The sequence below is a fragment of the Anabas testudineus genome, chromosome 2, assembly GCF_900324465.2.
Source record: "Anabas testudineus chromosome 2, fAnaTes1.2, whole genome shotgun sequence".
NCBI lineage: Eukaryota > Metazoa > Chordata > Actinopteri > Anabantiformes > Anabantidae > Anabas > Anabas testudineus.
Genome location: NC_046611.1, coordinates 1,552,433 through 1,563,417, shown reverse-complemented (window position 1 = coordinate 1,563,417; position 10,985 = coordinate 1,552,433). Strand labels below are relative to the sequence as shown.

The following is a 10,985-nucleotide window of genomic DNA, read 5'->3' as shown; positions in this document are numbered from 1 at the left end:
ACAGACAGACAGACAGACAGGTAGATAGACAGACAGACAAGTAGATAGACAGACAGACAGACAGACAGGTAGATAGACAGACAGACAGGTAGATAGACAGACAGACAAGTAGATAGACAGACAGACAGACAGACAGACAGACAGACAGACAGACAGACAGGTAGATAGACAGACAGGTAGATAGACAGACAGACAGGTAGACAGACAGACAGGTAGATAGACAGACAGACAGACAGACAGACAGACAGACAGGTAGATAGACAGACAGACAGACAGACAGGTAGATAGACAGACAGACAGACAGACAGACAGACAGACAGACAGACAGGTAGATAGACAGACAGGTAGATAGACAGATAGACAGGTAGACAGACAGACAGGTAGATAGACAGACAGGTAGATAGACAGGTAGATAGACAGACAGACAGGTAGACAGACAGACAGACAGACAGACAGACAGACAGGTAGATAGACAGACAGACAAGTAGATAGACAGACAGACAGACAGACAGACAGGTAGATAGACAGACAGGTAGATAGACAGATAGACAGGTAGACAGACAGACAGGTAGATAGACAGACAGGTAGATAGACAGGTAGATAGACAGACAGACAAGTAGACAGACAGACAGACAGACAGACAGACAGACAGGTAGATAGACAGATAGACAGGTAGACAGACAGACAGGTAGATAGACAGACAGGTAGATAGACAGGTAGATAGACAGACAGGTAGATAGACAGACATCGTGGTCTGAATCCTCCTCTTTACACTCACTCTGATTTTCTCTTGTCCGTTGTTAGATTGAAGATTCTGATAAATGACTAATCGTAACGTTTGGTTTCTACTTCCTTACTCGTGACTTCGTTTCTTTCATGTACATTTAGTCTTTCAGCCATTCGCGACTAAATGTAGTCGACTAAATGTAGTCGACTAAATGTAGTCGTGCTTGACGCTTTTATCCAAAGCGACTTACAAGTTCTTCCTAACGCGTCTTCATTCCATCCTCCACCTCTGATCATTGCTGTTCGATAATGTAAAGAATTCGGTGACTTGGCCAAAACAAACTAACAGAACAAGTTTCATCTCCACAGCTTCTGTAACTTTGGTCGTGTTCTGGAAAATGTTGCTGCAGTGAGTTAAAACCTGCATCAACAGGTCACAGCACACACACACAGACACACACACACACACAGTCGAACAGCGTGTTATCAGCCTGATCGTGTCAGAACAACAGCAGCGCTTGTGATGTTAAATCATGCATGTAGCCCGGTGTTTGTCTTGGAGAGAGTGTGTGAACAAAAATGTGTCTATGTACATACGCGCGTGTGTTGAAGCAAGTTTTATCCTGTTTCTGAGCTCAAACGACCTCGTGCAGCAACACAGCACAGTAACAATGAGGGGAATTGAACCGACGACCAGAAAAATAACTCAAATGACCTCATTTCAAGTGTGTGTGTGTGTATTGCTATCATTGTGAGGACCAGCATGAATTTTTAACCACTGGACTGAGGACATTATCCTCACAATGAGAAGAGTGTTTAAAGAGCAATTTCAGGTTTAAGACCAGGTTTTGGTTCAGGTGTGTGTGTGTGTGTGTGTGTGTGCGCGCTCACAGGCAGGTATGGTGCAGTCCCTGGTGTTGTGGTACAGTCTGTTGAAATGTTTCCTGCACTTCGGGTTGAAGTAAAGAGGACCTGGAGACAGACAGAAGCACGTTGATGGTCAGAGCTCCTCCAAACTGTTTGTGATCATCAGACACATAAAAATGAAAAACTAAAGTAGATTAATAAAGGTGTGTTGTGTAAACGGAGGTCGATGTGTCTGAATCATCTCGTGTTCTTTAAATGAACGACACAGGTTCAAAACACAGACGTCTGCTGTTCTTCTAGTGTTTTTTCGTCTGGCTGGGATCCCGTTTCATGTCTGTGGACGTTTGTAATCAGAGGGTATCTGGATTATGGACAGGACGTCTCTCTGTGGCCTCTTCTAGAGCATCTGTGAAGGCGCCTTTAAACTCAGAATGTTTCGACATCTGTCCAAGACGTTAATTAAACGTTAATAGAAACTGAAGAGAAACCAGAAGAAAGAAACCGTCATTCTAAACCTCACTGAGACTCATTAACACTGCTAATAATTAAATCAGGTTTGTAACGCAGCTTTTTTCCTGTTAATAGATGAGCACAGTCTTTTTTAACTAATATTGTAATATATAATATATATATATATATAATATATAATATTAATGCAGAAACAAACGGTTTGTTAAATGTTGGTAAACTTCACAGCTCAGCAGAAGAGACGAGTCCACGGTCGCAGCTAGAACGTCTGAATGTGAGCGGATGGATCCATGTTCGATGAAGTACGTCCCCACTTCAGTTTTATTTCATGGGTTTCATGGAGCTCTGTTGTTCTGTATTAGATATGGAACAGAGCAGCTAACGCTAAGAGTACAGAGCCTGTTTGTGACCTGCTGTCGACCTCTGCTCCGTTCTGGTTGGTTGCTGGACATTTTTGGACTGTTTGTCTCACTACGGGTTTTTCCGTCCTCCGGTTTTCTTTGGCTGCTGAAGTAAACCTGTTCTCTGTGTTTCGTAATAAACTGTTTTTGTTATTCTTTGTCAACCTGTCCTCTGACTTCCTGCCTGGAGTTTATCAACACGTCTGTGACGCATCCTGAGATCTTAAAAAGAGGAAGGATCATTAAATATTGTGTTTGACTGTGAAACGTCTGACCTCAGACACTGAGGTTCATACCTGTCAGGTGCTTGATGAACTTCTCCTTATGTCGCGGGTCTCTGGGATTTCCCTCTGAAAGAGAAACAATCACTGATCAGCAATATGATCACCTGCAATGTGTCCAGAATAAGAATGGAAACATCCTCCTGTTGTATTAATACGTCCACTCGTTATCTCCACTCTACCTGCAGGTGATTAAATCAGGTTGGTTGACCCCTCAGACTGCTTCATGGAGTCAAAGTCAATCTATAGATGAATTCAAAGCATCTGGTCCCAAAAGCTCCACAAAAAGTGAGGAAGTGCACCTTAAGTCAGGGCTGTTCTGTCAAACTATGGTTCACAAACTGCAGCAGTTAAAGCTCACGGCTAAAATGAATCTCTCAGTCTCTTATATTAATCGATTTATAATTTATTCACTGTGGACGATAGTGGTGGTGCATAATAATCATAATAACATGATGAGTGTTATGTGATATGTTTCATATTTAAACACACAAATGAAAAAGGAATTTGATGCAGGAACTGCTGAAGGGTAAATGAGGGGGAGGACAGGGAAATCCCAGGAAGGAGATCCTCTTTACATTCTCGTTCCATCAAAACAGCAGCTTCCTGAACAGCACCAGAACCTGATCTGTAAAACTGGACCAAAGTTCAGGCCACGAGAGAGCAGAGCTCAGAGTTCAGATCATACTGTGAGGAGCTATAATGCAGCTATAACACACGTCTCTGTCTAAAGATGACTAAAAAATTTCCAATGTTAAAAAACTAAGATGTGCTGAGAACCAGAACAGATTCCTCTGAACTCAGTCTGCAACACCGAGTCTCTAGTGATTACGCTGTGAAATCAAAGCGTTTTATTGTGTATTCCAGTACAAAAGGTGGATTGTTTTCAAGTTAACTGTAGATGGTGCAGAAACCATCTGTGTCCACACTGTAAAACTGCAGCTGTCAGCTTATCTGAACTAACTGAAGGTCGACGTGTGGATAAAAACACGAGCTGAGCCGTGACCTGCTGCACAAACTGTTTTGGTGAAACATTGGTTCCAGTTAATTTAGACTTCTTGTTGTGAAGTATCCTCCACATCAGTCAACATGTGATTAGCACTAATTAAACAGCTATAATGTTTGATTCTAATTGTTTCCTGTTTTTTGTTGGAAGTTTAAACTGTTTCCTGGTTATTTGTCAGTTCATGTATTTATTTGGTTTATTGGTAATAAAGCATTAACTTGTAATTCACTGTGAAATCAGAAAGATAACTGCATGGATGGATCGCCAAAAGGGCCTCTCAGGCATGGTGGACGTCTAGGCCGGAGCCTTTATATAGAACAAATTAATCACAGAGCTCAACCTGAAGACAACTATTGTTTAAAAATGACAGAAAATCAAGACAACGACAAAGAAGATAAATACAAATATGACCATGAAGATTGTAAAAAAAACCCAAAACGACATAAAATGAGAGCTGAGAAATAACCAAAAAGGAAATAAACAAACAAAATTCAACTCAAAATTAACTGAAAGATACAAAAAACAACAACAGAGACACAAAATGAGTACAAAGTGAGAAAGTGACTGAAACTAGACACATAACAACCACAAAGATCCTAAAACAGAGAAGACAGATAATAGATCAAAAATAAAACAAGACAAATTCAAAGAGACTAAATCAAGGAATAAAACATTAAAAATGACCTTTAATGATAGATACAAGACTAAAACTAAAATATATAACAAATTACAACAAAGAGTCCAAAAATGAAAAGTGAAAGAATGCGACCAAAAACACACGAGATGACGAGAAAGAGTTGAAAAATGAGACAATAACAAAAAAAAAAAAAAGAAACATTACGACCAAAAACAGTAAAAAGTAAATGAATCTAAAGAAACATCAACATCAACAACCACCAACAACCTTCTCGCTGTGAGGCCTCAGTGGACAACACACCTTCACCTGCAGCCTGGGACTGAACGGACGTTCTGTCTTTATCAGACGAGTGAAACACGACTTTCAGACAATCGACAGACGAACGCTGACGTCTGACTGAATTCAGATGATTGACGCCGCTCAGCACCACGGACAGCTCCCACACGACTGGTGGTCTCAGATCAGCACCACGGACAGCGACAGGTGACAAAGCCAGTCTGTACTGAAGTAAAAGTACTAGTACTACACAGTACTAAGAGTACTCTGGGGTCTGAGGACAGAGGACATTTGACCTGCGACACCAGGGGAAGTTATTTGGTTTTAATTTGAATTTATATAATATTTTATCATTATTATCACTTTATACTTTTATATTTTAATACTTTCTAATATTTTATCATTATTATCACTTTATACTTTTATATTTTAATACTTTATAATATTTTATCATTATTATCACTTTATACTTTTATATTTTAATACTTTCTAATATTTTATCATTATTATCACTTTATACTTTTATATTTTAATACTTTATAATATTTTATCATTATTATCACTTTATACTTTTATATTTTAATACTTTATAATATTTTATCATTATTATCATTTTATACTTTTATATTTTAATACTTTATAATGTTTTATCATTATTATCACTTTATATTTTAATACTTTCTAATATTTTATCATTATTATCACTTTATACTTTTATAATTTAATACTTTCTAATATTGAGTAATTGATGTGCAGCACTTTCATTTCACTGTGTATGAAAAGCGTGAATATACATAATTAAAGTAAAGTTTAAACTATGCAGAGCGACCTTTGACCTCGTTTACAGTTAAAACACAGTGTTTTCTAAACTCGTGATATTTCATGGTGAGTGTCCGGACCTGATTTAATTATTTGCTTTAAGAGAAGTTAGAGATCAGAGCTGTGTGGAAACAAATAAAACACGTTCACAGCTTCAACAGACGCTCACAGTTTTGTTTTATTGAGCATTTAGAAGATAATTAACTTTGATATTTCTGCTGTTTATTTCTGTTTGAATGCAGCAACGTGGCTTCTACAGCCGACATGTTTTCTTATTAAACGTTGATCTGTTCTGTGTTCTACTGGAAACTTTAGGAACCATTTGTAGCAGGTTCCATAGAAATCTGGTGAACCTGTCGGGCTGTTCTTCAGACTTCTCACAGGAACCTTAGATCATGCTGCTGATGTTTTGATCCAGAAACGACACTACTGCTGTTCTCTCTCAGGTCACATTAGGAGCTGAGTCCTGTTTTCACCCGTATTTTTATGTGCACATTGAACACACCTCACTCCGGACCGAACCATCATCTCATGAGCTGCCTCCAAACACTGAGATCTGAGGATGAGAACAAGCTGCTGGACCCTTTGGCATCAGCTGACTGCACTAATGGACCCGACTGTAAATCACTGATGAGTTAAAGTGGACTCGGTCTCACTGATCCAAACAACAAAAGTTCTTAAGTGAGACTTCAGAAACAGGCTGAATCACATCTCTGGTATTTTTCCACTTTCGAACCAGTTTATCGACCCGGTGTCTTTATAGAACTGCTTGGTTGTTATTTCAAATCTATTCTCTGGATTGGACCTGAACTGACACCAGACTGTAAAAACTTACACAGCTTCAGACTCGCAGTATTTTTACACAGAAGCTTTAATACTTCTACAAACAGTGAGCAAAGGATCTGAGAACTGCTGCAGACCCGGTTTAACATCAGGACACTTGTTATCTCCTTCTTCTTCCACTGCTGATAACACAGAGTTTTTATTTTAAGTTCAGTTTTATTTTACTTTTCATGCTAATAATTAATTTATTGTTTAAATTATTCTAATAATTAATTTATTGTTTAAATTATTCTAATAATTAATTTATTGTTTAAATTATTCTAATAATTAATTTATTGTTTAAATTTGACTGTTGATAGTTTGTCATGAATCACTTCATTCACTCAAACACTAACCACAGATGTTATCTCACTGTTGACAAGATTTTATCAGACCAAGTAGTAGTAGTAGTAAAAGTAGTAGTAGTAATAGTAGTAGTAGTAGTAGTAATAGTAGTAGTAGTAGCCGAGTACTAATAGTAGTATTACCATGGATGGATTACTGGACATGTGTACTGGGCACAGGACCAGGGACCTGTCAGTTCCGGGGGTCCCTGGTCCCAGACTTCAGTAAAGAGACAAAAGAAAACGAATTTAACACGAACCACCGAGAAACCCGCGCTCAGCCTCCTGAGTCTCTGTGTTCGGGGGTGGGGGTTAACTACTCACCCCCTCCGTGGTGGGACCTGCTCTCCCTCTCCGGGCTTCTAACTCGGTGTTCGGTGACCGGCCCCGTCTCCGTCCTCGTCCTCGGGTACCGACTGACGGGCTCCAGCGCGCTGCGCGCGTCCAGACGTCCGTCCGACCGGGTACCGGAGCCTCTGCGCCAGGCAGCCGCGGTGCAGCGTCCCGCGGCCAACAGCAGCACGAGAAGCGCGGACAGGACCGGGAGCCGCGCGGGCAGCATCACTACCGGACCTGAGGAGACACAGAACCTTGGTTCCTTAGTTGTGTAACACATGTAACACGACCTCCACCCGAAACGGACCCGAGGAATGATTTAAACTAGAAGTCCAAGAAGTCCCGGTCCAGAACTCCAGGAAAGACCAAATGGACCTGGAGACGTGTCTTCAGAAACAAACTGACATTTGACAGAATTCGGGTCCAGAAACGATGGTTCTGTTGATTCTAAACCTGCAGTTGGACCTTTTAGTTCTGAACCAACTCGGGTCCAAGTTTCAGTTTTTACATCTAAACGTTTCTACTTTGTGTCCCGAACTCTTTAGTCTGATTTTCTGCTGCTGTTTCCATCAAGTGACCAGAGACTCGGATCGAACCGGGTCCAGGTTCGGTTCGGTTCTCTCGCAGCTCCTACCTGACAGTCAGCCAAGGTTCCGTTTCCTTCCTCTGGTCCCGGTCTGCTCTGGGCTAGACTGATTCCACCGGTGCTGGATTCTGGTTCGACTGGATTCGTGGGTTTTCTTATCCCGGGTTAGTCTCGAGACGAGCCGCGTGCCGAGCACCGGGGCCCGGTGGCATCTTACACCGGCGCGGGAATCTGGCACGGCGCGCGGAGCGGGGGGAGCAGCTTCGTCATCACGAGCTGCTCGCTCGAGCTGCAGCTGGGGGAGACCTGGACCGACTCATGTCCGGGATCCGAAGGGAGAACTCCAGGTGAACCAGAACTCCAGGTGAACCAGAACTCCAGGTGAACCAGAACTCCAGGTGAACCAGCTGCAGGACTCAGACTGGATCCGGTTTGTTGATCCGGTGTCTGCAGCGCGCGCCTCTTGGTCTGTCCGCACGCTCCAACTCTTCCAGATCACGGAAACACAGCAGCGGGAGGGAGGTGCGTGCGTGTTAGCGTGTCACGCGCACATTAAAAAACAGATGAGCGCTGCAGCCTGTTGCTCTGAGCTGAACACCACCCCCCCTCAGCGGACGGAAGGATCAGTGCTGCTCCACAGGTTTGGACGGTTCGAGGCGCAGCGTCGTTCAGGGACATGGAATATTATTCAGAGGCACCAGGAGGAGGGGGGGGGGCAAAATAATCCAATGACCCCCCCCCCAGCACCACCACCATGGTATAAGAAAGATAAACAGTATAATAATTATTATTTTTGGATCTTTCCAGAACCACTGACAGATTTCAGGATGTAAAATCTGTTGTTTCTCCTTAAATGATGTTTTCGATATTTTACAGTGTTCGTGGAGACAAACGAAGACCTGAGGTTCTGGTTCTGGTTCTGGTTCTGTTCAGAGCTACACGAGCAAACGAGGCAGCAAAAGGTTTCAGAGGTTATTTGGAGACTGATCAGTAACAGTGAGGACCGAGAACCAACAGTCAGAGAACTGAGAACAGGAGACGCTCACGGTTCCACCAGTGTTCAACATGAAACAGTTCTAGTTCCTGATTTGTTCATCTGTTCTATCACAGATCAAATCACTGCAGCAATGTGTACAGTATGTACTGTGTGTACTGCGTGTACTGTGTGTACTGTGTGTACTGTGTGTACTGTGTGTACAGTGTGTACTGAATGTACAGTGTGTACAGTGTGTACTGTGTGTACAGTGTGTACTGTATGTACAGTGTGTACTGTGTGTACTGAATGTACAGTGTGTACAGTGTGTACAGTATGTACTGTGTGTACAGTATGTACAGTATGTACAGTATGTACTGTGTGTACTGTGTGTACTGTATGTACAGTGTGTACTGTGTGTACAGTGTGTACAGTGTGTACTGTGTGTACTGTATGTACAGTGTGTACAGTGTGTACAGTGTGTACTGTGTGTACTGTATGTACTGTGTGTACTGTGTGTACTGTGTGTACTGTGTGTACTGAATGTACAGTGTGTACAGTGTGTACAGTGTGTACTGTGTGTACAGTGTGTACTGAATGTACAGTGTGTACAGTGTGTACAGTGTGTACTGTGTGTACAGTGTGTACTGTATGTACAGTGTGTACTGTGTGTACTGAATGTACAGTGTGTACAGTGTGTACAGTATGTACTGTGTGTACAGTATGTACAGTATGTACAGTATGTACTGTGTGTACTGTGTGTACTGTATGTACAGTGTGTACTGTGTGTACAGTGTGTACAGTGTGTACTGTGTGTACTGTATGTACAGTGTGTACTGTGTGTACAGTGTGTACAGTGTGTACTGTGTGTACAGTGTGTACTGCGTGTACTGTGTGTAAAGTGTGTACTGAATGTACAGTGTGTACAGTGTGTACAGTATGTACTGTGTGTACAGTGTGTACAGTGTGTACTGTGTGTACAGTATGTACAGTATGTACTGTGTGTACTGTGTGTACTGTATGTACAGTGTGTACTGTGTGTACAGTGTGTACAGTGTGTACTGTGTGTACTGTATGTACAGTGTGTACTGTGTGTACAGTGTGTACAGTGTGTACTGTGTGTACAGTGTGTACTGCGTGTACTGTGTGTAAAGTGTGTACTGAATGTACAGTGTGTACAGTGTGTACAGTATGTACTGTGTGTACTGTGTGTACAGTGTGTACTGTGTGTACAGTATGTACTGTGTGTACAGTGTGTACTGTATGTACTGTGTGTACTGTGTGTACTGTGTGTACTGAATGTACAGTGTGTACAGTGTGTACAGTGTATACTGCGTGTACAGTGTGTACAGTGTGTACAGTGTGTACTGCGTGTACAGTGTGTACAGTGTGTACAGTGTGTACTGCGTGTACAGTGTGTACAGTGTGTACAGTGTGTACTGTATGTACTGAATGTACTGTGTGTACTGTGTGTACAGTGTGTACAGTGTGTACTGTGTGTACAGTGTGTACTGCGTGTACTGTGTGTAAAGTGTGTACTGAATGTACAGTGTGTACAGTGTGTACAGTATGTACTGTGTGTACTGTGTGTACAGTGTGTACTGTGTGTACAGTATGTACTGTGTGTACAGTGTGTACTGTATGTACTGTGTGTACTGTGTGTACTGTGTGTACTGAATGTACAGTGTGTACAGTGTGTACAGTGTATACTGCGTGTACAGTGTGTACAGTGTGTACAGTGTGTACTGCGTGTACAGTGTGTACAGTGTGTACTGTATGTACTGAATGTACTGTGTGTACAGTGTGTACAGTGTGTACTGCGTGTACAGTGTGTACAGTGTGTACAGTGTGTACTGCGTGTACAGTGTGTACAGTGTGTACAGTGTTTACTGAATGTACAGTGTGTACAGTGTGTACAGTGTGTACTGAATGTACTGTGTGTACAGTGTGTACAGTGTGTGCTGTGTGTACTGCGTGTACTGTACGTACTGTGTGTACAGTGTGTACTGTGTGTACAGTGTGTACTGTGTGTACAGTATGTACTGTGTGTACTGATTGTACAGTGTGTACAGTATGTACTGTGTGTACAGTGTGTACTGCGTGTACAGTGTGCACTGTATGTACAGTGTTTACTGTGTTTACTGTGTGTACTTGGTGTACTGTGTGTATAGTGTGTACAGTGTGTACTGTGTGTACTGCGTGTACTGTGTGTACTGCGTGTACTGTGTGTACAGTGTGTACTGCGTGTACTGTGTGTACTGTGTGTACTGCGTGTACTGTGTGTACTGCGTTTACTGTGTTTACTGTGTGTACTTGGTGTACTGTGTGTATAGTGTGTACAGTGTGTACTGTGTGTACTTGGTGTACTGTGTGTACTGCGTGTACTGCGTGTACAGTGTGTACTGCATGTACTGTGTATGTGCAGGACTTTCAATGTTTTTTG

The 10,985-nt window shown here is 42.0% G+C and overlaps 1 protein-coding gene across 1 annotated transcript in view; it reads right to left on the bottom strand.

Annotated features, from left to right (window-relative positions):
• Window positions 1–8,043, bottom strand: part of LOC113164660 (ALK and LTK ligand 1-like) — a 16,811-nt gene extending 8,768 nt beyond the window's left edge. Inside the window, exons 1-4 of the mRNA XM_026364052.1 lie at window positions 7,618–8,043; window positions 6,972–7,220; window positions 2,759–2,812; window positions 1,618–1,698 (exon numbers count right to left, since the gene is read on the bottom strand). Coding sequence (XP_026219837.1) covers window positions 1,618–1,698; window positions 2,759–2,812; window positions 6,972–7,209 — 373 coding nt within the window. The 5' untranslated portion in view covers window positions 7,210–7,220; window positions 7,618–8,043. The remainder of the gene's footprint in view (window positions 1–1,617; window positions 1,699–2,758; window positions 2,813–6,971; window positions 7,221–7,617) is intronic.
• Window positions 8,044–10,985: the final 2,942 nt, after the last annotated feature.